This window comes from Pelmatolapia mariae, linkage group LG1, assembly GCF_036321145.2.
Source record: "Pelmatolapia mariae isolate MD_Pm_ZW linkage group LG1, Pm_UMD_F_2, whole genome shotgun sequence".
Taxonomy (NCBI): Eukaryota; Metazoa; Chordata; class Actinopteri; order Cichliformes; family Cichlidae; genus Pelmatolapia; species Pelmatolapia mariae.
Genome location: NC_086227.1, coordinates 37,925,064 through 37,952,816, shown reverse-complemented (window position 1 = coordinate 37,952,816; position 27,753 = coordinate 37,925,064). Strand labels below are relative to the sequence as shown.

Here is a 27,753-nt window from a genome sequence, read left to right as displayed (position 1 = left end):
GTCTCGGTTCAGTCTGTCGCAACGTTTTCTTCTCTTTGTTTCTCAAGGAAAGTTCTGATGGGCCAGCCTGGACCGCGCCGAGCCGGATTAAAGTGGCATTAAAGGCGGATTAAAGGCTGGGAGCAGCGGGACCCGCAGAGGGCCAAGGGGGACTGGGCTCGGCCTCAGGTCTTCAGGTCTGATCGGGTCCGGACCATGGGTCGGTGGGACTGACGAACTTCTGAGGAAACTTTTTTTTGTGGCGTTTCCATGGAGATGGGAGTCTTCCCTTCCAGCTGAGGAAGCTGATTAGACTCCGATAAAGTATCGATACTCTGTATTGATCGCGTATTGATCGGAGGGATGGCCGCGCTCCCGCTACTGTTGCTGCTCGTGCTTTGGACCTGCGGACACGCCAAAGGCGCGTTCCCGCTGCGACAGTCCTACAACCTGTACACCAATGGACACGCGCACGGAGCCCGCGCTGCCAGCAGGCACAGGTAAGATGACACGTGCACGGAAAGGATGGTGATGGTGATGATGATGAGGTTGGAAATGAAGGAGAAGGTGGTGACGTCAAGGTGTTATGACCTCACCACAGAGGAGTTTTGTGTGTGTGTTTTACTCTGACAGGAAGTGCTTACAGGTTGCTAGTTTGATTCCTGGTTCAGTTCTGCAGGTCTGATATTTAAGAGTGAACCCCTCTGCTGATGTCAGAGGATCCCATGACATCATGCACCTCTTTTTACATTGTTTCTATAGTAACAGCTGGAATTAAAGGTGAATTTAAGTGTGTTTTTGATATTTCAGGTCAATGAGCACCTGAAGTTTAGTGTAAGCTGATGTATAACTTAATTTTCTGTTTATGACATGTCTCTGTGAAATGTTTGGTTTAGACATCTGAGATGTTTGGAATTAAAACATTTAATTTGCACAGACGTTTAATGACAGCTTCATTCTGTCTCTTTCTCCCATCCTTTCATTACAGTCACTGCTTCAGATGACAAACAAGTTCAAAGCAGTTTCTGAATTTCTTTCCACCTTCATCCGTTTTCTGTTTTCACAGGAAAAAAGTGTTTAACTTGAATATAAACTGACATGCATGAGGAAATCAAACTCTATAGCGTCATCACTGCTAACACTGTGTATCCACAAAGGCAGAGATGTGCAAACAAACTGACATCACCCACTGGTTTACGATCGCCGTGTTGGTGTTTTGGACACAGAAGTGACCACATTTAGGGTGGAGTGGAGTTATCAGCTAAAGCTAGCAAGCTGCATACGTAAAGACAGTATGGGTGCAACTACATCACACAGATATAGGTAATTAAGTCTACGGAGCATAAAAATAAAATATTAGAAGTTCACTCTCTTGAGGTGGAGCACAATCCTCTTTGATTGGCTGTCTTATTATTGGATTTTAAATGCACCAAAAGCCTTCAAAAACAGTCACAAAGTTTGTTCAGTGGCTCTGAGTAGCTGAGGTGAAGCACTGGCCTGCTTTCTCTCCATCCACCTGATACTCAAAGCTTCCGGGGTTATAATAATGTCAACTTTAAGCATTAACATGGTTCAAATGTGTCATCTTGTTAAAAAAAAAATAACCCCCCAAACAGTTATCACAAACAGGGAAAATAGCTTTACAGCCTAAAGATGTTTTTTGTATCCTGTTTATTTCTGTTTTAAAGTCTTTTTTTAAAATCCAAGGCAATGGGTCGACTCGCTTTAGGAGTCAGCCTCAAGTGGTCATTAGAGGAACTGCAGTCTTTGTCACTTTGCCTTCATTTTTCAGCCCCAGAGGCTGGAAACACTTTCCTTTCTTTAAATCTTAAAAGCCATTTACACACATTGTTGTCATAGTGCTTCTGTGATGATCTCAGTCACTGTGCTTCATTTCCACTCTCATCTCCATTCATGGATGGATGTTTCTACCGCACGTTATCAGACATGTCAATCAAAAACACAATGATTAGAAACTGTCACACTTGTCGAAAAAGTGATAAAAGGAAGTGTTTTATTTGGCGGCATCAGGTATGGAATACCAAAGGGAACAAAATAACTACTGAAGGAAGAAGTGGATACCGTCTCTGTAAATTCTGAGGATAGGACGGTAAACAAGGGACAAAATAGCATCAGAGCATCCATCCTTACACATGGCCATTAAACACAGCTGCACAGAACACATAAATAAAAGCTATTAATAAACTTTTTAGGCAAAATTCTGTCTCGCCTCATTTTCATTTCAACTTCACCATATCAGGCTGAACTCGCCCTAAAAAAGGCCACTCTATGCACATTCTCACTACACATACTTCCTTTATAAATAACACTTTATGTGTGGTTTATACAGCCGTGCCTTTCGTGACCTTCCTGGCAGAGAGGTTTAACTGGCACATCCTCACAGAGCTGCTGACTGTCACTTCACGCACATGCATGCTGACAGCTGTGCTTTAAATAGTTCCGAGTATGTGCCCTGAGTGTGTGTGAGGCTCTTCGTGGTCAGTGTGTGTGAAGATGATGCTGGGTTTAAGTGTGGCAGGACTTTAAACTGAGCTTCTTTGAGCCGCGTTCACAGTGAAAGCAACACAAAGGTGATGGCTGATGGACATTCCAGACTCGGACAGGTTTTTTGTCAATCAGCAGCTGATGTGAGTCGGTGTCCTGCGCTCTCATTGGCAGAGGATTCAATCACCTGGAAGTTGAGAACAGTTCGTGACATGACATTGACTTCCAGTAGTTTTTGGTCAATGTGAATCTCTTCTAGTGTGGAGAAGAGTTTTTTATACCACTGCACCCCTTCACAGGAGCTCCTGGAACCTCAAACCACATCCACAACTGCATTTGCATGAATTTTAGTGGATAATAACCTGCAGGTGTGACACTGGGGCCCTTGTCTGTTTTTCATGTGTATCATTGAGCCATTTTGTATGATGGTAACCTCCCCACTCGTTTTAGGGTCAGTGGAGGAAGGCGTACCCACTTGTTGTGGGTTCTTGAGTTGGATCTTGATGCTCATCAGTTAAAGTTGGAGAGTGTGAGCACAACAAATGTCATATGTAACACTTTCCACATCAGAGTGTTGTTTATATACATAAATATCAATCAAAAGAGTGAGTAGAAAGATTGATTTTTAACACTGGCGCTTGATGTGAAAACAATAATTGCTGAAATATTTTGTCATTGGTGGGGATAGTGTTACTAACCAAGGAAAGTGGAAGAGAGATCGAGGCAAACATTTGTGGCTGAGTGGGCTTAAAAAGAAGTCATATGTTTTATCATTTTAAAGCTGTATTATTTTTTTTAAAAACTAATCCAGCACCAGGTGCCACACTGCTAGCTTTTGTAACCAAAGCAGTCGCACAACAACAAAGAGAGACAGCTGAGATGTAGCCTGCTAACGACGTTCTTCTAAAGTCTGGTGTTTAAAAGCAGCTCTCGCTACGTCACTGGACTCATTCTGCCAGATCTTTTGTGTTCAGTGGAGTGGAAATGCAGACAAACAATACTCTGAAGGAAAATTTCAGCTCCCTGAAAAAAAACTTCTTGAGGGAGAAAATTTTGGATGGAAAAACAACTAATGAAGCAGGAGAAGGGTGAAGAAGTCTTTCTGCTCAATCCTATTTCACTTTAGTTATGAACTGAGCAGCTGGGCAGGTTTCCCGTGGATTCTTAAATAGTCATAAAGCTGAGTGAATTCATTCAGCTAAAAAAAAGACGCCTTCGTTTTTTTCTAAAATGTCTTAAATCAACATTTGAAGATGTGGGAAAAGTTGAATTCTATGAGTATTTTTTATCAGTGAAATTAAAATCTCTAAATGATTTGTAATAGCTATAATTATCAGAAAGTGCCTTGCATTAATGACACAGATCACAATGGGAGAAGCAACAACATTTATAGTTTGTTTTTGGATTTAAAACCATGTTTTTTAATATTTAAACCATAGTCTGGAATCCATCAGCTTATTGTGGATGCTAAGAGCTTCGACGAAATCATAGAAAAACAAACATATCTGTGGGATGATGTCACTTTCTCATTCCTAAATCTTACTTGCAGGAGAGCTGGTCTTAAATTTAATTCTGAGGGGTGTTAAAGAGGTCTTAAATCTAATCTGCCTCGAGCTGCAGGATTCCTGTTTTCAAATGTTTTTCGTCTTCCAGGTGAACTGTTTATTTAACTGTCAGCATGGTTTCATGGTCCGTGAGTGTTAGCAGCTCACACAAGTGTCTCCAGGACTAATGGAAAAAGGATAAATAAGTTTCCATCTGGAGCGATCCTGACTCAGATGTCACGGCTGCCTGAAAGCTCACGTGTTAGCGTCTTCCTCTTCTTCTTAAAGTCATTTTCTTCCACGGGAATCAGAGGATCCGCTCAGCGAGGTGAAAGTAGTGTTGAGTATGAAGCTCCGATTTGGTGAACTTTTTACTGGGGTCAGTCCTGTAAGCTGAAACACTATAAAACTAAACACACAATACACCACATAAAAGTGCAATAAACACACAATAGAGCACAGTAAAAAGCATTCCGCCCAGCGAAACAGGCAGTTAAACCCTCAGTTTGATGTCGGCTGCTAAAAAAATACCAACGTGAAGCGCAAACTCTGAATCTCTCCTGTGGAGTTTGTAAACCTGATAAATCAGCTTCTTTTCTGTCCGGCCTGTAGAGCTGAGATGCACGGGGGCAGAAATTAAACCAACCCACTCCGAGGCAGGAATAAAAAGGTCAGAGGTGGCGTCTGTCCTGACACGAGCAGCATTCACTGACCTACAGATGCAGAGATAACACGACATCTGCCTGAGCTCCAGTTTCCCCTCCATCGTCCTTCATACCAAGTTTTACTTTTGCTTTTACTTGTGCATCTTTGCAGAGATGTGTAGATTTATACATCTCTGTTTGTTTCACTCAGCAGATTTATAGACGACGAAAAGCCAGAAAGCGAGCAGTGTCAAGGAGCATTGGGAATCTAAAAAAAATTTTAAAAAGAGGGGAAACAGCTGAGACTGATCTGAGCAGCTCTGAGACAGACGTCCGGACATCCTGTCCGCAAGATTTGAGCTCAGAGATTCAAGCTAAACTCTGTACACTGAAGACTTTGTGTTTAGCGTTGTGCTTCATAAAAACCATCCTAGTGACATCAGCTCTGACTGCCAGATTACTGTAATCCTGACTGCTGTAATCTATTATCAGTGCTGATAACTCAATCTTCATTAATCAGTACCAGAGATGTGATCAGCGAGTCAGCATGTGGAGCTCATAAATCAAGTGTGTTTCAGTTGGGGATAAAATGAGCACATGAATGGAACATCAGTGGGTTTTTTGTGGTAGTAAACTAAACTGATATTAATATTTGACTGATCAGTGACTTTAAAGTGTTTCAGGTTTTCTATCAGTGCTGAGATCACTGCTCTCATTAGAAGCTGCACAATCACTGTTTATTTATTAAATACTTAAATGACACATACAGATGTTTATTCAGATTTTTACCACTATAGGTGTGGGAGTGTAGTAATGTGGTCATGAATAAACATGAGCGGCATATGAAACCACTGCAGGGTTCTGGTTTGTGTGGTTTCTGTCAGTTTCTTGTTGTCTTTGTTGTGTTTTCTTCTTGTGCGTTCCGTGTTTGCGGGTCTCTGTCATCATGCTTAGTTGTTCTTCAGTCTTTCTCACTGTTTGCATTGCTCTGAGAATCAGTTTTCCTCTTTTTACTTCCTGCTTTCCTTTCCTCTTCTTTGTGATTGTTTGCTGTGTCCCCTTTCACCTGTGTTTGACAGCCTTGTATTTCCCTTAGTCGGATCATCTCTTTATCTTCTCTAGTCCTCCATCAGCTTCCTGTGCTCCGTGTTCCCTGTGGCTGTCTGCTTGGTTGGATTTTTGTTACTTTCTGGGACTGTTGTTATCGGCTTTTTCCAAAAGCTTGAAGCTTTAGAAAAAGTCCGTCTGCGTTTTAGTCCTAAGTTCAGTTAAATTCCAAGCAAACAGTCAAAAATCACAAGAAATGAAAGTAATAAGAAGCTTTTTTACCCAATGGAAGTATGTGTTTGGTAACCATATGTGGCACAAAGACAGCATATGTAGTGTTGTTGTGTTTTTGAATGATGCATGCTCATTTGTATATTTAATGCAACACTTTTCCAAAGAAGCTGTGACAGAAGCACGTTTAACGGCGTGTTGCATCATCTCTTCTTTAAAAAAAACAAAAAAAACACTGCATGCTTTTGGGAGCTGAGAGACCAACTGCTGTTTTAGAAGCCAGATGTTTTCCCATTCTTGCTAGGATTTCAGTTGTTCAACAGGACCTCCTTTGTCGTACTTTTCATTTTATAATGCTCCATCTGTTTTCAATGGGTGACGGGTCTGGACTGCAGGAGGGCCAATTTAGCACCCAGATTCTTTTATTACAAAACCATAGTGTTGGAAAACTTGTGGAATATAGTTTTCCATCCTCTTGCTGAAATAAGAAAGCCCTTCTCTGAACCATATTGCTCTTCATGCTATATATTGTTCAGCATTAACAGGGCCTTCACACATGTGAATGTCACCAATACCGCGCTGTTAAAATCCTTCCCGTCTTTGTTTCTGACAGATTCAGCCTCTCTGAGATGCTCTTTTTTATGCACAGTCATGTTACTAGTTGACCTTATTAACTTTGAGATGTTCTAGCACATATTTTCTTTTAGCGCCGCACAACTTTTGCAGCCCGTGAAAAGCTGTTGGAAATTGTGCACAGCATCCCAACTATTTCTGAAATGTGGTTGTAATATCCAGCCCTGACAGGAATGTTTCAGCTGCACTCTAATTTATATGTGCACTAAGCCATAATCCGTCCTTATCCTTGGTAGTTTAGCTCTTCGTGGTAATTAACAGCAACTAACCACACTTCCATAACCTCACTTTTGCACTGTATTAAATCCTTCTACTATTTTTAAAAAGAGTGCTATGATTTAAAGACATATATACACCCTTTAACCAAAATAGGTCATTAAAAGTCATTTACAAACTAACAGAGCCAAACTGTTCAGATTCATTCTATGAATGCAGTGATAATGTGATAAGATACTAGAACTAAATCGATGGGTGGATCGATCCAAATATCGAAAGTATCGAACCCAACGCAGGTATTGATATCGATGCTAGCGTGATAGGATCAATGCTTTGTTTCTATGCATGTCGCCCACCAAATTGTGTTAAATAATTATTTTTTTTAAGATGAAAAAATATATCTCAAACATGCACTGTTAAAAATAAAAGTGTTGACTGATAGTGTTGAGTGTCACATTCTTGGCTTTTTTAAATTTTCTTTCTTTATTTAAAAGCCTACAGCACATTTAACAACAGGAGGTGACCCAGTGCTTTAAAGACGGGCACATTTACCTGCCAGCTTTAAAATAAAACCCTGTTTCAAAATACACCAAAAGCTGAAAAGTTTGTTTTATTGTATTAAATCATTGTGGTCATTAAAGTCAGTTCAGAATTTACAAGTTGATTACAATTAATCTTAGATTGATCTCCACTAAATAAGCTGCCTTTAAAAGCTGAAAGTATTGGTATCAGTATTGGTATTGGCAGTACTGGGCCTGTATTTACTTGGTATCAGATCAGATGAGATTAACTAGAAGTGCTAAAACCCACGGCTACCACTTCTTCCTCATACTGTGGGGATTTACCTTCTGCTGACTCGCCTAACAGTTGGAGCAAATATGTCTGGATCACCTTAGATTCACGATGAACCAATCAGAGCCACAGTTTGGCCGTTAATATTGTGAGCATGTGTTTATCACACAGAGTCTCACCTGAATTTCTAATTACTGTAACTGAAGTCTTAATGGAGATCTTACTGGGGATAGTTGAGATGAACCATGGTATTGATTGATGATTGGCTGTTGTATTTATTTCAACCAAGCAGTCTGATTTACAGCCCCTGATTTCTCACATAGTAAATGGACATATGCTATAATGATTTATGATTACCTTCAACAAGGCAATGATGTAATTGGTTTGCTTGTTATCCAGATTATTCAAAAGTCATGCATGGATTAGTAAAAGTTGTCATTTTGTGTAATATGTTCATAAATAAATGTCACATTGAAATAAGAAAAAACAGGGACATCATCTTGATGTTCTTAAAATAATATTATCTGGATCCAAGAAATCAGCTCATGTGTGGCGTGGAGGGGATTTTCAGCCTTGGCAGAGGCAGTATACTGCTGTTGTTGATTAACACATGTGACTGCACGTTTAAATTGATCACACACAATCATTTGTGATCACACAGAGCCTGTCAGAAGCGTACATCCAGCTGCAACCACTCATCTTGACCATTGTCATAGGCAGTAACCAAATTCCCTTTTAGGGCATGTATTCTGGCAAGTTTTTCCATGGCAGGACAAATATGAGTTTCCAGAGGAAATCTGCACATTCACGATGAAAAACTAAGGACTCTTCTGTAAACTTTCCCCACTTTCTCTTTCTGTGTCATCCTCTGGGACAATGAAGACTGAGGTCTTTCACAAGTTTAAAGAAAAACTCTCTGGGCTAAAGCTAAAATAAGGCAAAGGTCCAGCTGTAAATCCTTTAACATTTGCACAAATTGCAACACACAGACACGCGCACACATTCAGCCCCCTCCTTTTGGCAGCAACAGCTCTGATGTCATCAGCAAAAAACTGGAAAAAACGGAGAGAAAAAACACCCGAATTACTCATTTCCGTAGAATGTGACATCATTCTGTGTGTGTGTGTGTGTGTGTGTGTGTGTGTGTGTGTGTGTGTGTGTGTGTGTGTGTGTGTGTGTGTGTGTGTGTGTGTGTCTCTGCTTTTCTCTGTGGACTCTGTGGTTCAAAGTTAGCTGTGGAGGCTGCAGTTGTTTTTTTCGGCAGTGTGGAGATAAAACGTGATGAAAAACATGAAAATTTATCTGTAGAAATGTTCGGACAAGATTCCGTTGGTGTTGCCATTTAGCCCTGCAATACACCGCCGATCTGTCCAGGGTGTACACCACCTTTTACCCAGTGGGATAGACCCCAACCCCCTGCAACACTGAATTGGATGAAGTGATTAAGAAAATGGATGGATGGAGAGGATGGATGGATGGATGGATTGATGGACTGATGGATGGATAGATGGATCATGCTACAATTTAGCTCTGCAATACACTGCCGATCTGTCCAGGGTGTACACCACCTTTTACCCAGTGGGATAGACTCCAGCCCCCTCCAACACTGAATTGGATAAAGTGATTAAGATAATGGATGGATGGATCGATGGATGGATGGATCGAGCTATTAACTGATCAGAGGAATGGATGTGAGGCTCATGTTTCCTGCTTATCTTATATTTTTATTTTATTTATTTATTTTCAATGTAACCATAAATCAGCCAAGTCAGGCCCGTTGTGTTTTTAGAAGGTGTTGTTTCTGTTTTAAGAGAAACTCTGTCAGGGGCAGCGTTTTCCCTTATCAGCCTCCACTTAACTCTGTCCTGCTTTCAGCCTGCTGTAGGTCAAAGGTCACATGCTGTTTTAATTCTGATCATTGCTGATAGTATAAACTTACTGTGAGGAGTCGTGCTCACACTGACTGAAAACATGTCAGCAGCACCGCTTTAACTTTAGGTCACTGTTACTGTGACGCTCTCTGATTGGCTGTCAGTTGGTGAAAGGAGCCTTTGTCTCTTCCTCGGCTTTACGTCTTCTTGTAAAGATGGGAATATTCTGTGCAGTGAGAAATCTGAAGCTTTATTCATCTTTGCAATATTTAAATACAGTCGAATCTCCGAGTCGACTGTAGACGTGCAGGAAATATTTAGTTTGGGTTGGGTTTGTGTGCTGGCGTCACTCATGCCTTTAACATTACATGTTTTTTTATTGTGGGTGGGGGGTTAACAGTTTGTCTGGTGTTTTTGTCTGTATGTTCAATGTTTTTTAATTTCAACTTGAAAATGTCCAAACAAGGGAAGCTGTGTTTTATCATTCCCCAAGTGACTCAAATTCCCTTTCGTCCGATTTAAGATTGATATATGAGTATGTTTGCAACTCAAACTTTCAATAAAACGTATTCATACAGACTTCTGCTGTGTAACATTTATTTAAATGCCCTCTGTGAACTTATATCTGCTGATAGAATCTTACTGCAATAATAGTCACCATCAGGATCTTGTTATTGTAAACCACAATGTTAAACAGTGTCTCAGATTTGACATTTAAGAAGATGACTGTCTTTCTTACTGATGTGGTTTATTTATTTATTCTCGCCAGAATTCTTTAACAGTGAATCAGATAGACATGCACCATCTGTTGTGTTCCCATACACTAATTAATAATGTCGTACAAATACAGAAGTGTAAATAAGAAAATAAACACATATTTTTAGAATTACATAACAGCCCATTTTTTCTGGCCAGGGTTCAGAGAGCTTCCACGTTTTTTTGTTTTAGCAATATGTTCATCTACCGAGAACTTGTCTGTAAGTTTGGTGCTTTTGTGTGATGAGACTAGTTCTTAAGGAAAGTTTGACATAGCCAAACTTGGCTGGCTCAACAAATCCTAAAACGGCACTCAGATAACCACCATCTGTGATAGCGCTATCTGTTAACTCTCCAGCTCTGTGCACGCTCACATACAACATGAATCCACCGGATGCCGTCGACTTCAATCAGCGCTCCGCTTTCTAGCATGAGAAAGGCATTAGACTGCATACACTGAAACTTTCAAAGCTTCACATTGTTGTCACACAGGTCTGATACTGTCTCACATCCTGCTCAACAAGACATGAAGATAACTAACTTAATTTAACTCATTAAATAGTCTCTCTGATAAACAACCTAATCAGAGCTTAAAATCTTATCTTCTAGTAGCTGCAGTTCCAGGAGTGAAGACTTGAAGACTTAGCATCAGATTAAGGTCAAGCATAAATATGCATTTATACACAATCATCAACTGAAGACATGTAAATTCATTGGGCAGAGTGACACAGCTTGCACTGCTGTAACATAATAGCTGAGCTGATATGAGTTAGCTTCCCCTCAGCAGGTTTCAGACAGTACTGTGTAAAAGTCCTTTATATTTAGTTTCTTTAGCAATTCCTTTCCTGCCTTTCCTGACGCCTTTCAAAGTTTTTCTTTGGGCACTGGCTGCCTTTTCGCTCATTTACAGTCCGGTCCTTGTACGTTACCATTTTCAGTGAACTTTTTGTTTTGTTTGTTTGTTAGTTAAGCCACTTAACTCATAAAAAGGGGCTTCTAACTCAAGTGATGAACTGACAACAAACAGCTAGCAGCCTGTCACATCCTGTTTCTTTAGTTGTGTCTATGAAAAATTCCAAAGGTAACAAAATTTCACAGCACAAAATAGTTTTTTTCCTCACCAACACCTGGCATATTTCAATATGGTGTGCAGTTTGGCCTCAAAAGACAAAAAAATGGATTGATATGTTTAACCTGTAATGTGAGATAGCATCAGAGAAAAATGCCTGATTTTACCTACACTCAGCTCCAGGATAGCTTTTTAGCTCAGAAATGCGATGGAGATGGGAATACAGAGTTCTACACCGGTGCTTAGTAAGAACAATACAGTGGAAAGTCTCGCTGCGATGACACTGTCACCATCTGTGTCCAAATCTCAAGGCAAGAATAACAAAGAAGCCCGGAACCACATTGTGGGGCTTTTCAACAACTGTCATCAAAAGAGAAATCAAAGCAAAACCAAAACTGTGCAAGTTTGGGTTCGTAGCAAAACCACAAAGCTGCGTGTGCAAGTATGTGCAAGTGAGCAATCCAAAAACAGCAGCACAAAGGAGGTGCTCAAAGAGGCGACCTCGAAGGATCTGTTTAGGTTTTTGCTCTCGCGGGTGGAATCATTCGGCTCTTTCATTGCACCTCGTATGGTGAAGGTGGAGGTCATTTCTTTCTCGTAGTTACACTGAATGAATGATAGAATATTTAAATTACACATTAAACGGATCAGATTGTATTCTGTTTATCCCTCTTTACATTTGGATATCTCATTGTGATTATGATTATGACTACATCTCATTTCACTGACATACAGACCTGCCTGCTTTGCATTTAAAGCACTTTGCGTTACCTTTTATATATTTGGTGTATATTGAGTCCCCTCTTTATGTCCTCTATAAAGTATAAATATTTCAACGAATGCAACCTCAGCAGTAAAACAGCATGATTATGGTTCATGAGAAGATTGTTTCTGCTCATCGTTCTGGATTCCGGAGACAACAATTCAACCTAATTACACGCAAACACACAACACAGAGAGTCTTTCTGCTGCTGATCCGACATGAACGAGACGGATGGAAACTCATCGCCACCACACACTAATGACATCAGCACCACGCGCTTAACTTGTCATGAGTTTTTACCCACAATGCCATGTGAACAATGAGCGTGTCATTGGATTCGATGACTGAAGCTGTCAGATGCTGGGCAGGATGTTTGACTTATAACCCGCATGGGAACAGAAACAGACAGAAAGCGATCCGACGTGTTTATATTCTTCAGAGGGTCTGCAGGTGTTTGAGCGGCAGCACTCACATTTTCATTTGATGGTTTTTCAGCTTCGCTTCACATGTTTTCAATCAGTCGAGATGGCCAAGAATGCAGACCGCAGAGTCAACCGTAGCCTTCAAAATAAATGGATCTATGGGAGAAAGCTGTATTTTCAAAATAAAAGTCCTTAAACAGTGGGAAGTCAGCCGTGCAGGAAAAAAACGAGACGCTTCACAGGTTACTCAGTGTGCAGGTTTAAAGATAGTTTGTTTTAGAATAGTCTGCTACCGTGCTGCACCACAACCATCAAGAAACATCTGCACATGCTCAGTGCTGACCTCGCTCGACCTTAAACAGATGTTTGTGGTTAAGCCTCGATGCTGCAGCTGACCAAGTGAAAAAAACTAAAAAAAAAAGGTTCCTTCAGAAACAAAAAGAGTAATCCACCCTCAGCGGTGCAATGAGAACACTAACATCAAAGTATAGTCGAATAAGGCAACATAATATATCAAAAACTCCTCTGTAGCTCAAACAGTAAGAGGTCACAGGGCTTGGGTATATTTGAAGTATGAATGAAGTTACCAAAGGAAAGTGATTGGAAAGTTTTCCTTTTATAGGTCATTATGTTTGCACTTTTTAAATGTTGTCCATTTACATACGCCACCAGTGTGAAGTTAACAGTTTTTCAAAGTTTTTCTCTTTCACCCATTTGCTCCCATAGTCATGGTGGCAGAGCTGCCATGCATGTGGTTGGGCTAGATTGGGTTTAAACTGCCAACCCTGTGATTAGTGGGCAACCCACTCTGCCTCCTGAAACATGTCTCAGTTTTAAAGACACGCTTGTAAAGACGTGAGGTTACAAAGACCTGCTTGATATAAACCAGTATGTGTGTGTGTGTGTGTGTGTGTGTGTGTGTGTGTGAGTGGCAAGTGTACGCAGCTGAAAGAGAAACTATTCGTTTATCATATGCTTGGATATAAAATATATGAAAATACTTTTATGCTTTTGTGGGGAATGCACACAATTTAATTAGTTTATCTAGATAAAAACATCAAATATCATCACTTAATTTATCTGATCATCACCAGCATCTTATCCAACACTATCTGTAAGAAATATTGCAGAAATATATAGAAATATTATTAAGAGATATTTTAGTTTGTTAGCTGAAAGAACTTGGTCAAGAAAATATTCGACCATTACTCAAACTAACATTTTAAGTTTAACTTAAAGAAGCCAAAAACTGATTATCTGATCGTCACATTACTGTCGTGGTGGTTTTGGTTTCTGTTTGGATTCACAAACCCTCCAGCATGAAATTGTAGTTTTTAATTATAGCCTTATAGAGTTTGTGATTCCTGTTTTGTTTCATTATCATTCTAATAATTTTGAGCTTTAGTTCTTGCTGTGTTATTTGAGTTTCTGTGGCATTTTGGCTACCAGCTTCTGGTTTGTGTCTTCCCTATCTGTTCCTCTGTCGTTGTCTTATCTTTCTGTGTCTTCGTCCTCCAGCATTCTCTTGTCTCTGTTTTCATGTTTTATGTGAATCTTCTCATTTCCATGTATAGTGTGTGACTTTTGGATCCCAGTTTAACTTTAAAGGTTAGTTATCGTCTGTTTCCTGTGTTGGTTTTACTTCCTTGCTCTGTCAGATTTTTCTGACTCTGTGTTGAGCTGTGCCTCCGGTCTCCAGTCATCTAATCACCCCTATGCTTTTACACAGTCCTTTCTTCTGCTCGTCAGCATATCTGCTGTTGTTGGTTTGGGGATTTTTGATGGTTTCAAATTTTGGACTTTGTTACTTTGTGTTCAGTCTGAATTAAAGGCTCACTTTTTGTTATATGCCTGACTTGAGTTCTCTAAACCATGACATTTAGGAACGTTTACCTTTATTTTATTTTATGATAACGGTATTTCAAGGGAGTGCATGTTATTTTTATGCTTTTGATGTTGCATTGCTCATGTTGGCAGTAAGATTTTGCTTTCATTAACAGTTGCCCAAATCACGGGTTTAATATTACGTGTAGTACCTCCTTTACAAAGCTCTATTAAGATACTGCTTGTGGGTTTACTGTTAAACAGAGCATTTATGCATGAAAGTGTAACACTGTGTTATGTGCTGTGAGGTCTTAAGGATGTCATAGCACTTCACTCTCAGAGTGTGAGCTTCGTTTTGGTTTCTAGAGTTTCCAGAAGTAAAACAGAGATCAGGCTCCTCTCCTGTGGGACCAGCTCCCAGTTTGGGTTCAGGAGACAGACATCTCTGCTTTCAGATCTTTTTGATAAAGCTCATAGTCAGGGCTGGATCGGGTGATACTGAACCCTCCCTTATCCTGCTATAGGCTCAGGCTGCTGAGGAACTTATCGTGATTCACTGAGCTTTTCTCCATCTCTACTCATCTGTTACATCCACTACTGCATGTCACTGACTTTTGTCTTCTCACTCCTGAGTTTTGTATTCTGTCCTGATTGTTGTTTGTGATCTCTCTGCGCTCCTCTTTGTTCTCTTGTCCTTCCCACCCCGACCCCAGCAGGTTGTGAGCCGGGTTCTACTCGACATCTCTTCCTGATAAAAGGGAGTTCTTCCTCCCAACTGTTGCTAAGTGGGCAGGGGTGTGTATAATAGGGGACTGTCAGATGTTGGGGGTTCCCTCCCTGTAAAGCCCGTTGAGATGAACTAGCAACGTTTTAAAAAAAGATTTTGAACTGAATTGTACTGATTTTTTTTTTTTTGTATAGGTTTTATATTACTGAGATTTGGGTTGATGATCATATATGTTAGAAGTTTCAAATCAAACACATGATTATTCTGGCTTTTACGTTTACTGCGTTTAACTTGGGATTGTCTCATTTTGTGATTCTGCTGTTATATTTGTGCGTCTAACAGGAACTGGTGTGCGTTTGTGGTCACAAAGACGGTGAGTTGTGTGGTTGAGGATGGAGTTGAAACCTACGTGAAGCCTGACTATCATCCCTGCAGCTGGGGGAGTGGACAGTGCAGCCGGGTGGTGGTGTGAGTACACACACACACTCACACACACACACATAGTGTGTGAATCAGAGTCATCAGTTTGCGCTCATCCTGGTTCTCTGCAGTTATCGGACCTACATGAGGCCGCGCTACAAAGTCGCCTACAAAATGGTGACAGAGATGGACTGGAAATGTTGCCATGGTTACAGTGGAGCAGACTGCAACATTGGTCCAGCTGGTGGAGTAGGGACTCAGATATCCACCACCAGACCTCAGCCCGGACAGGGAGGGGGGACGACCAGTGGACAAGGTGGAGGAGGGCATAGTTATGGGGGAGGCAGTTCTGGATCTGGACAGTCTGGAGGAAACGCGGGTAAGTGGATTTTCATTTTGTTTTTTTATTCATGTGAGAACATGAAGTTCGGCAGTTTAAAGAAAAGCTGTGGCTGGAGTGCATGAAGACAAAGACGCACATCCTCAGTCCATCTGCTGCACCATGAGATGGGACTGAATGTAGACACTTTAAAAACCAGCGGTGATTCCTTTTATGAGAATTCCCAGTGAGATTCTCCTTGTTCTTAGGATCTAACACGGCGTAACATTCGACACCAGACCCAGATGGACTCAATAAAAACCAGAGCTGAAGCAGGAACTCAATCATGCACTGAATCGTTCTTTATTTTCTCTCTTTGCTGTCATCTCAGTAATCATCAGCAAACTGCAGCAAACAGTAGCATCCGATATTAGTAGATCAAAGCTAATCTGCAGCCTTTGCTCACTTCTTCTGGTGAGAGCCAGTTCACTTCGTAAATCAATCACTATTCAACCAAACGGCTAAAAGCTGCTCGCAAAAAGGAGAAAACTCGGTTCTCAGTAGCATAGTGCTGATCACACGTCTCCTTTGTTTTTCAAACAGGGGCACTAGCTTTGCCAGTGAAACACCATCATCTAATTACAGTGGCTTGCAAAAGTATTCGAACCCCTTGAACTTTTCCACATTTTGTCACATTACAGCCACAAATATGAATCAATTTTATTGGAATTCCACGTGAAAGACCAATACAAAGTGGTGTACACGTTGTATTGGTCTTTCACGTGCAATTCAAGTTCAAGGGGGCCGAATACTTTTGCAAACCACTGTAGTCAGTAAAAGACTTATGATATGATATCTTCATGCAGAAGCATCTATTTCCAAGAGAAGTGAGAAGTGTGAAACCAAACCAAAGCTTGCATTTGTGTAAAAGAAGCAGCTGGTTGTGTGTGACAGTGGTGACTGCTGTCAGGAAGCTACTGCTGGAAATTCTTAGCAGCTGTTTGTTTAATGTGTGAAATAAAAACTATGAATGACTGAAAGTGTCTCTTGGTGCTGTGACAGGATTCTGTCTATTCTAAAGAATGATAAAAATGGAAATAAGAGAGAAACTCTTTTATTTTATTAAGAGTTTCTGTAACCGCTGCTTCATTTCTTTCCTTAACGAGCAGACAACGAGAAGATGAGACAGCTGGAGGAGAAGATCCGCAGTCTTACAAAAAATCTCCAGGACCTTCAGTCCACCATGAGCACCATGAATGAGCGCTTACAGGAGGAGGGCGGCAGGAATGGATTTGGTGGAGGAAGCTCAGGAGGAAGAAACCCTGCGGATGCCGCTCAGCCCGAGATTAAAGAGACGATTCACAGCATTCAGACCAAACTGGACCAGCTGGACAACCGCACACAGGTGAGCTGGTTTTCAGCTTTACTGGGAGGTTATGTGGACTGAGTAAAGAAGCTAAAACAGGAAAATATGTTTTATGCTGTTTGTGTTTGTGCTGGTGTTTTAATCAGAAACTGTATCACCTTCAACAGGCTCACGATAAAACCCTGGTCAGCATCAACAACCACCTGGTAAACGGGAAAGGTAATGAGTTGGAGGGAGGTGTGTCTGGAGGATCGTTAAGTGAAGGACGGCTGAACTCACTGAAGGAGGAGATCCTGAGCGAGCTGGAGAGGAGAGTGTCGCTGTCCTGCTCCTCCTGCCAAGTATCAGACAACTTTAATAAGCCGATATTCCAAAATCTTTCTAGCCGGTGTCTTTCAGTAAGATTAAATTCACTGCTGGATGTTTTCAGGCCGGCGTGGAGGATCTGCGCAAACAGCAGCAGCAGGACCGTGAGAGGATTCGAGCTCTGGAGAAGCAGATGAACGCCATGGACGCCCAGTATCGGCAGAGCCTGGACGGGCTGCGGCGGGAGGTAGTGCGTTCGCAGGGATGTTGCGACATCATCAGTGACCTCCAAGACCGCGTAACTGATGCTGAACGCAAGATCAGCACGGCCTCTGAGAACTTTGATATTCTGCAGAACCGCCTGGACAGGGAGCTCAGTGGACAAGGTGGCACCAGTAGCAGCGAAAACACTGGGTCCAGAGGACAAGGGTTACCTGTTGGCGGTGAAACCGGCGGGCGTGGTAGGGATGCCGTGGTAACAGAGGAACGCCTGAACAACCGACTGAAGGATCTGGAGCGACGGGTCAACAGCACTATGCAGAAAACTGAAGAGAGCTGCACATACCTAGAGAACGATGTGAAAGACTACTTCCACAGAGAACTGGGCGAGCTGAGGTCCGTGTTTCTGGAGCGGTTTGATGACCAGGCCGACAGGATCACAGACGTGGAGCTGGACGTGGAGCAGGTCAAGGACAGCATAAGTGATCATGACAAGCGGCTGTCGAAACTAGAAAACACCACCTCCCAAATGAACTGGAGGCTGGAGAAGTGTGGCTCTGTAGTGTCTGAACAAGGAGGAGGAGGAGAAGGAAGAGGGAGAGGTGACGGGGGATATGGAGGTGGAAGTTGGGGAGCAGGAGGGGGTGGATCAACAGGAGAAGGAAATGGAGGTGGGACGTGGGGAGCCGGAGGAGGAGGAGGAGGAGGAAGTACAGGGGGAGGAGGACGCTGGGGAGGTACCGGGGGAGGATTACCGGGAACGGGAGGAGAAAGAGACAATTCAACAAAGAAGTCTCTGGAGTGGAGAGTGGTGGCTAACGAGGATCAGATTCGACATTTCAACACTCGACTCAAAGACCTGTCGATGTCCGGAGACTCTCTGTATGACAAGGTGGGTCACACATCTGGCTCAGCACAACAGATAATTACAGGACAGATTAAGAATTCCTTACATGTTCAAATAAATGTCCTCTGTATAAACACCTTAACACTATAGCGCATCGACTAGATTGGACTCCTGAGCCAAAGAAAATCATTTTTCACAATAACTCAAAGACTCTTGATGTGCAACAGAAAGTCTTATTATTCAAAATAATGTTATTTTAAAAGCTCCAAAAGGCACCAACAGCTCTAACAGGATTGAGAGGGTGGGTTTAGTGACCTCAATGAGCTGACATGAAGTTTAGCAGACAGCTAGCTTTCACGGTCACCTGTTAGCATTTCTGTGCTAGTTGAAGCGGTCCCACCCAAAATGCTGTATAACTTTAAACTTTCAAATGGTTATTCATTAAAAAAACACCCCACAGAGATGTTACGAAGAAGTAAGCTAGCTGTATAGACTGACACTACTTATCAAACCAGGCTGTAGACATGTTTTTCTGCTGTAGAGTTGGGAACTTTAACATTGCCTCCAGTGGCCATTTCTAGGAACTGCAGTTTCTTGGCAGATTTTATTTTGTGTTGTTTTTTTATTCCTAAAAGTTGCTGCTTGGTTGGATGTTTTAATCTTATTTCACAAAGTTTGCAATATTAATCAACACACTTAAATTAAAACTGTGATGTGTGGATTATAAACTGACTTTTGTGTCAAAGAAGCTCAGATTTTGTGACTATGCAGTCATCTCAATTGTTAATATTTAAATCAATAACCAGGTTTTGGATCTGACCGATGACGTCGGTAAAATCAAAGCCCTGACTGGTGATCACGGAGAACACTTTAACCGAATCGTGACGGTGGTGGAGATGCTGGGTGAGGACTGCGAGCTGTGCGGGAAGGTGGAGGAAGAGCTGCAGAAGATGAAGAATTATTCCCAGAATGCACTATCAAATATTCAGAACCACATCGACAGAATCCAGAACAGACTGGACTCAGAGGGAGACAGCTGCTTCCAGATGTGCTCAGACCTGCAGAGTGAAGTCAGTGTTCTGAGGGATGATGTCAGGAGGTGCACCAACCAATGTAAGAGCAACCCGGACATGACCACAGGTCAGATCTATTTTTTTTTTTAAACTTAAGTTCATCTCCTTTATTTCAGACAATATTGTCACTGTCTTCAGTTCAGTGTCAAACTTTTGGAATAGCTTTTTAATTTTATAAGCAAAAGCTGTTATAGGAATAGGCATTCAACTTTTTAAAAACACAGTATTTATACCCAAATAAGAGATTAAAAAGGAACAGAGAACATCACATGAGACACAAAACATCAAACAAACATAAATGTAATAAATAAATAAATAAATAATGTAAATGTGATCTAAAATAACTGATCACAGTTCAGGTACAGTGAGCTGTTCAGTTATAAAAGAACTGGTAGGGATGTACCAGTTCAAAGTCTGGACCGCTGTAGGGAAACAGTGCCTCTCTTTCTCCGTGTCCTAAATCCTGGACCCAGATGGGAGCCACTCAAACACAGAATGTAAAATATGTGAGGGATCTTGGAGAATCCTGTGGGCAGTTTTAATTGTCTGTTTTTCACACAGGGCAGACAGAGCTCTAACAGGATGTCCATGAATTTTAGAACGGATCTCAGTAATAAAGTAAATGGAGTAAAGTGGTAACAGCTTCTATTAGTCTATTATGTCTGCTCAAAGTTTCTTCTGATGTAATACTCGGGGATTTGCTGGGTGGAATGGGGGATTTTCCTCACTACATTTCTGTCCCTGTGTTAAATTATTTCTATCCCTGGTGGAGATATAAAAATATAAACATTTATTCCCCGCTGTGATTTTTAGCACTGCATCTTGAAACCGTCTACAGCACAGTCACATCCAAAACTGATTTCCACCCCCGTATTCGTAATCCTGTGACCGCAGAGATGAGTCTGCAGAAGGAATATTCTGGAGTCTTTTCATTATGTGGCCAAGCTCTGCTGTTTCAGTGCGAAAACTACAGCTAACTAAATAAAAGATGAATTAAGAGGATTCAGAACTGTAGAGAGGAGATGATCCGACGTGTGTTTGAGCTATGTCGAATCATCTGCATTCGAATAATCTACAAAGATGAAATGCATCTTCTTATTTCAACTTGTTAAACTGCAGTTATGCACCAGGGCATCCTGCATTAGAAGCCTCTTTTATTTGCCTCTGAAGACATGTTATTTGCATGGTTCGCTCTGATGGTGGAGCTGCTGTGAGCTCCTGAGTGGAAAGATCGATGCTACCTGACCAAAATACAGTCATTTCTGATACTGCTTTTTTCAAGCATCAACATATTTTAAGGGGGAAAAAAATCCTGTAAAGCAAAGTTTAATTAAATATATATTTTTGTTTTTACCACTTGAACACTTAATTCATAGGCAAATTCAATCCCCAATAGGTGTTGATCATGCTAGACCTGGTGGCACAGATGACAACAGTGGGCAGCTGGATCCTGCGAAGCCTTTAGACGGCCATAGCGTGATTGAAGGCATCAACAATAACCACCTGAAAACGCTGCAGGGCGAACTGTCCAATGTCATCCTCACCTTCAGCTCCATCAACGACACCCTGAAGGGTCTGGAGCACACGGTGCAGAAACACGACAGCGTCATCACGGACCTCGGTGAGCCGAGCTCGGGAACAAACATAGCTTTGCATTAAATGCCTCCAGGTAGTGTTCACTCTGTCACCCTCTAAATCCTGACAGGAAATACTAAGGATAAGATCATCTCTGAGATAGACAAAGTCCAGCAGGAGCTGACAGAGCACATCGAAGACAACCGGAAACGTCTGGATAAGATGGACAGGGACATTCGGCGATTTGAGAGTACAGTGCTTGAGATGGGAGACTGTAAGAGGTCTGGGGACGGGCTTGAGAAGAGGCTGTCGAAGCTGGAGGGAGTTTGCGGACGGCTGGATGGGGTCTCTGACTCCATCCTCAAAATCAAGGAAGGTATGCTTCATTTTGATGGTCATGTCTATGTTTACTCTTCCTTTAAAAAGCCTATCATGTGTTTTCATCTTGGACATGCAAATTTGTATTTGAGCTGGTAACAAACACAACATGTGTGCCGGTGTCTCCGTGCCTCACTGAGGTTCAGATGAATGAACATGGAGAACATATTGAAATCGGGTAAAAATAGAAATCAATCAAGGAAAAATAAAAACAGTTTCATCGTTCATAAGAAATTGTTTTCCCATGTAGACTTGCTTTGTGAATAAGCAGGACAATAATTCAGGAAGAGGAGATTATGTTGTTTTTTTTCTAACCCGTGTATCTGTTAGAAAGGATATTTACTCCATCTTTCCCTGGTATAGATACTACTCTGAGTTGCAGGTGGTCAGCTAGAATGTTTACCTGTCTGCTAGTTATCACTTCCGCTAATTAAAGTAACTACTTTTTGCTAACCATAATAAACCAGACGGATGTAACAGTAGTTCATCTTTGTGTACACTCTATGTACTTACATGTTGCAGGATATATTTACAACACTGTGCTGGCACCGTGTCCTTACTGGGACACTACAGTGCCCAATATGTGCAAATAAAAACTCCAAGTAAAAACTCGTGCTGCGGACCGACAGCTGATGCAGCTGTGCTCCAGCTGTGTTGCTGTGGTCAGAAAGTGAGTTCTTCAGCTGGAATTCAGAGAAAGTGAGCTTCTCATTTCTCTGGAAATATCTTTCACTGTGTTTTTTCTGTCCTGACGTCTTCAACTGGATGACGTGAGGAAAAAGTTGAGGGTACTGCCGCGTACCCAGTGTGTCATGTTACACGAGAAAGAAGAACATATGTTCCTCGTGCTGATTTTGGTGTTTTGATGTTTTCCGTGTTTAGGACTGAACAAACACGTTTCGAGTTTGTGGACGTGTGTTTCTGGTCTGAATGACACCGTTATCCGTCATGGAGGTCTGCTGGACTTTATCCAGAACGGCCAGGACGACATCCACAGCAGAGTGAAGAACCTGAACTCGAGCTTGAACCAGGTCTCCAGAGACCTGCAGAGTTTGTCAGAGCAGGACCTGACGGGTGAGTTGCTCCTTCCTCTGATTCTGTTTGGGGGGGTTTTCAGCTACAGTGTGATTTCTCAGCACAGCTCCGCTCTGATCTGAATAACATGAAAAGAGGGTTGCAGGGTTTTTATTGGCTTGATGTACTGACTTTGTCTTGGGGACCACCAATCATTACAACAGTGCTCTCAGACAGACTTAGATCTCTTAGATTAGACATTTATTAACATCCTGATGTGCTGAAATCCTCACAAGGATATCTGATATAGATAGACTGATGAAAGGTGAAGCTTCTCAGTGTTTACTACAGTTTACCACATGTGAAAGTAAGTGTACAGGATGAGCTGCTCAGTTATGCTATTAATATGAAACGCAAAGATATTTGTCAGAGACGTTTGATGAATTTCCTGAAGTACAGTAAACGTTTTCAGTAACTTTCTGCCCTCTGCAGGACGAATCAAGCAGTACTCAGAATAAACTGGAGGGTTTCACAATAATCATTCAGAAAAAAACAACGCACGTAAGCCAAAACTGTGAGAAAGTGTGTTCATGGTGCATTATTTTGTTTTCTAGGCCCGGCACTGCTCAGCAGAGGTTTGAATGCTCTCATTTACTCACTAACTGCAAAGCTAAAAGGGAGTTTGTGATGTCATCAGATCTAGAGGAAACTCCAGAGTTTGTCAGATGTACATGTTGTTTGTTGTTCTCTGTTTCCACTTGGAATATGCGCCTGGATTGTGAAAACTAATAATAATAGTATCCACAGCTCCACGTATGAAAAAATAAAAACTTAAATCTGGCATCTTTTCCTTCAAAGGTCACCTCCTTCTGCACCTCTGGACCACTTCCTGCTCAGCTTCTATTTTTAAATTTTCCTCCTGAAGGCTCATTTTGACCTCATTCCTAGTGCAATTTCACATTGAACGCATTTAGAGAGCACACATGAATTTATCCCCCAGAGTGAAACCTCCAAAGCAGAGTTCATCTGTAATGTTGTGAATTGACTTTGTGTAGCGCCCAAGAAGGCAGAAGGTACAGTGAGTTTTGCCCACCACCTACCCTATTTGCCTATGACTTCATCCTCTTTTCCCCAAATAAAATTCAGGTTGAAGGGTTGCTGTGAAATCTAAAAATAGCAGTCATGTTGGAGGCGGTGCACGGCTGCTCAAGGAGAGGACCTTGAAGGAAAGATTGCTAGGTTGGAAGAGGCTGCAAGGTTTTATTTTTACTTTTATAGACAGAGCAGTAGAACTTTATTATTGCACTTTGTAACTCGTAACATTTATTTTATTTCACTGTGGATCTGTTTGATGATGCATCAGCAGCCAACAAACAACAGCTTGAACTAAACCTGCAGATTTTGTCTTCAGTGTGTCGTCTGTTGTTCCGTGTTATTAAATATTAATGCCATAGATCCAGGTGAGCTGTAAAGAACTGTTTTGAAACTAAACCCTTCAGCTTCCCCTTCTCCAGTGAACTTAATGAACAGTAACGAATGATTGCGCTTGAATTACTGGGTGAATATAATGAAGCTTTCTAACATTTTAAAGTCTGTTGGCTTCATATCCAGTCAAGTCCAGTAGAAGTCTAAAATTTCAGGATGACTAAAATGTTACAACAAAGCTGACGGTTTGTGTCATTGCACAGGCCCACCAGGCCCACCAGGACCTCAAGGACCTCAAGGACACCCAGGAGAACGAGGCTTCAATGGGCTGCCTGGCCTCCCAGGGCCCTCTGGATATCCAGGACCACAAGGAGAAATTGGCCCACCTGGTGAGATGGATATTTTACATTTATAGAGTGTGTGATATACAGGAAGACTAAAAGTCGTGAGTAAAGCTATTACTAAGACAGCTTACATACGTAAAATCATACTTTTTTCACTACTTCCTGTTTGTTTTTTCACATTAAAAGTACAGGCTAAAAGCTCACTACACTCAAAAACAATGATTTTCACCCTTAGTAAACAGTAAGAGGTCATTTTGAGCAAAAAGCAACTGAAATATATAAAATAATAAAAAGTATATCAAATCAAATGTTTATTTATACAAACAAATTATCATGAGGAAAAATGGGTTTGGTATAAACTGAATGGGCACCAATCAAGTAAATTTAAATTTACCATCAAGTACTTATGTATCAAAATTGCACGGACAATTTGCATGTAATAAAATTAGTTAAGTCAGCATTTTGGACGTAACATTTGTTTTACTGTAACCTGAAAATTCTGGAGGAAGTCAGAGGCATCATTGGAGGCTGATGTTCATCTTCAGCAAAGCAAACAGCCGGCATGTTTCTGTTGTTCATTTCCTTTCTCACTTCTATTTGAAGTTAAACACACTGTTAACTGGTTGCTTTGGGTTTTATTGTTGCGCCTTTTTATTATTCCACTAAACATGTCCTCTGGTTTCTTGCAGGTCCCAAAGGGGAAACAGGTACGTCTTTAATTAAGAGAAGAACCGACTGAAGTAGAAGAACAGTTGTGTGCAGTATTTTCACTGTGATCTGGCTTTTGTTTGTTTCTCTCTGCAGAGCTGTGTGTGTGTCTCACTGTGTCTTTGTATCTTCTCAGGCCTTCCTGGCGCTGATGCTCAAATCCCCAAATTGTCGTTCTCTGCTGCTTTAACTGCCCCCATGGACAGAGCAGGAACCATCGTCTTTGACAAGGTCTTTGTCAACGAAGGAAATTTCTACAACCCGAGAACAGGTGAGCACGAACAGAGGCTTGCATCAGCAGGTTGTCTACTAATCACAGGGTTAAGAGTTCAGACTGTAATCTTCTCCTGGCATTGTGTTGATGTTGATAATTAACCTATAAATATAAAGACATAAAATGTTATTTTATGTCCATATTTACTTCCTGTTTGTAATAACTGAAGTAAAGTGATATATTTAAAGGTCAAAAATTAGGATGTTGTTTGAAGATCACTGAACTCCAGTTTAGAAACAGTTTTGAAAAATGTAACCTTTCCTAGTTTTGATCAGAACTGAAGCCATCTGCAGCTTAATGAATGTAAAAAAAACAACCTGTTACATATTAAACTAATGCATACATTTCCTGGTTGATCTCTGCTTTAATATACTGTGAACCGGTTCCCTGCAGGTATCTTCACTGCACCTGTAGATGGAAATTACTACTTCAGCGCCGTCCTGACAGGTCATAGGAACGAAAAGATCGAGGCAGTCCTGTCAAAGTCGAACTACGGCATGGCCCGCGTGGACTCTGGAGGCTATCAGCCCGAGGGCCTGGAGAACAACCCCGTGGCTGAGGCTAAAGTTAACCCGGGCTCTCTGGCCGTCTTCAGCATCATTCTGCCTCTGCAGACTCAGGACACGGTGTGCATCGACCTGGTGATGGGCAAACTGGCTCACTCTGTGGAGCCGCTCACCATCTTCAACGGCATGCTGCTGTATGAAGACAAGTGAGCATTTATATCGATTTATGGTGAACAAAAAGGCCTGAGGACCTGAACAGCGCTGTTTAAGATTCATGACAAACCCACAGGAGACGGGTCCATAAAGTATGATGTCACTTCCTAATTTGGGAGTGATCGAGAACTGATGACAGAGTGTTTTTCGATGAAGCTTCTTGGTTGATTTCAGCATCAGTATAACGTGTTTTAAACAGATCACACAGACTGCACAGAAAACATTTTCTTCAGAGGAGGCTTTACGTCACCTCTCATGTGGATGCCAGAGTGGATTTACTATAAACCCAGTCAGCTGATCTGATGTAGTCACATGGTCTGACCTCAGAGCAGCACTGTGAGAACCGACGTCCCTGTAAACCAGGATAAGCTGATGCCTGCCAGACCTGCTTCCTCCTACTAGAAAGCCTCTGGAAACACACCGACGCATGTGGTGAAGAGTTCCAGATTTAACCGTGTAACGTGCTGTTAGTGCCCTCTATAGGCCGCAGAGCTCATTACAGCAATAATGTGAACAAGCATTCTGATGATTTATAGATGATTGGCTGCCACATAAAGTTTGTACTGAGGGCGGTGCTACAGAAAGTTTGTGAAGTCACAAAAATGCTATTAAAGATATCAGTTAATGATCATTAGAGCGGTAGATGTTGAGATAAAGTGGATGTTTATCAAATGTAAGCCCCCTTCTGGGCAAATGAGCATGACTTTAAATGTTAATGCACTGTTACTCGTACCCACCACTCAGTCCACTCCCCCTGTGAAGCGCTTCCTGCCACAACCGCTCCGTCTTATCCAGATGTTGCTCTGCAGGCATTAGATGCTGACAGATGTAATCAGGTGGTGGGTCAGGTTTTCCACGAGGATGATGTTTAGTGCTGAATAGTGATTTATGAGCCTTCACTCCTGCCCCCTGATGGGGGTTTCCGTCGTCTTTTCTGTTGAGCAGATGTGCTGATGATTCTTTTTCTTGATCTTCATCATTTTTAAGTGGAAATTGAAAAATTTCATCCCCCAGAAAATGAAAGGATACGTGCTGTTACCTTAAGATGGGCGAAAATAAAAAATGGAAAACGGAAATTTTTCTAGCACTCTCTTTGAAATATATTTTTCATTGCTGCAACCAGGTAGAGTTAGTGCTTAAAAGGAACAAAACAATGACTGAAAATAAGCCTCTTAACATGCAAAATTCTTAATTATAGAGAAACGAGAAACAAACTGCTCAGACTTTTCCGTACAGCTGTGCCTGTTATTGAACTTGTGACTGGTGAATCTTTGGGTATCTGTTATTACTGATGGTGGGATATATCGCCACCCCCGTGCCCTACCCTCACAGGTCAGTGGTCGTCTTGGCAACATGAGACGTTGTGACTTTACATACGATGAAAGAAAACCAAAGAAAGCTTTTTTGCTCTGATGCTTTCTAACAGCAGAATGTCTATCTATTTTCAATCTGTGTGGATTTTAACTGAGATGAGTTCACATTGTGAATGTTTTCATATTAAACAGCACTTTTTCTTGTTTTTATTGTAATTTTTATGTTCTAACAAATATTTATCACAGAATTTCACATTTATGGACAAACGTTAAAGGTTGGAAATACTCCGTATTTTCTTACTGTCAAGAAATACCATAAAAGCACAGTGGTGGAAGAAATATTTTGATCCTTTACTAAGTAATAATACCACATTGTACTGTACTTAAGTAAAGAGAGTAACACCACTTGTAAAAATAAAGAATTACTATT

The 27,753-nt window shown here is 41.4% G+C and overlaps 1 protein-coding gene across 1 annotated transcript; it reads left to right on the top strand.

Annotated features, from left to right (window-relative positions):
• On the top strand, window positions 1-27,753 carry LOC134631806 (EMILIN-1-A-like). Its single transcript, XM_063480364.1, has 15 exons — window positions 1-479; window positions 15,366-15,491; window positions 15,575-15,822; window positions 16,932-17,167; window positions 17,296-17,469; window positions 17,559-18,207; window positions 18,376-18,545; window positions 19,307-19,640; window positions 20,970-21,194; window positions 21,279-21,524; window positions 22,409-22,600; window positions 24,229-24,354; window positions 24,999-25,016; window positions 25,154-25,288; window positions 25,685-27,753. Exons 1-15 carry the CDS (start codon window positions 343-345, stop codon window positions 26,005-26,007), a joined length of 3,339 nt encoding a protein of 1,112 aa, XP_063336434.1. The 5' UTR covers window positions 1-342; the 3' UTR covers window positions 26,008-27,753.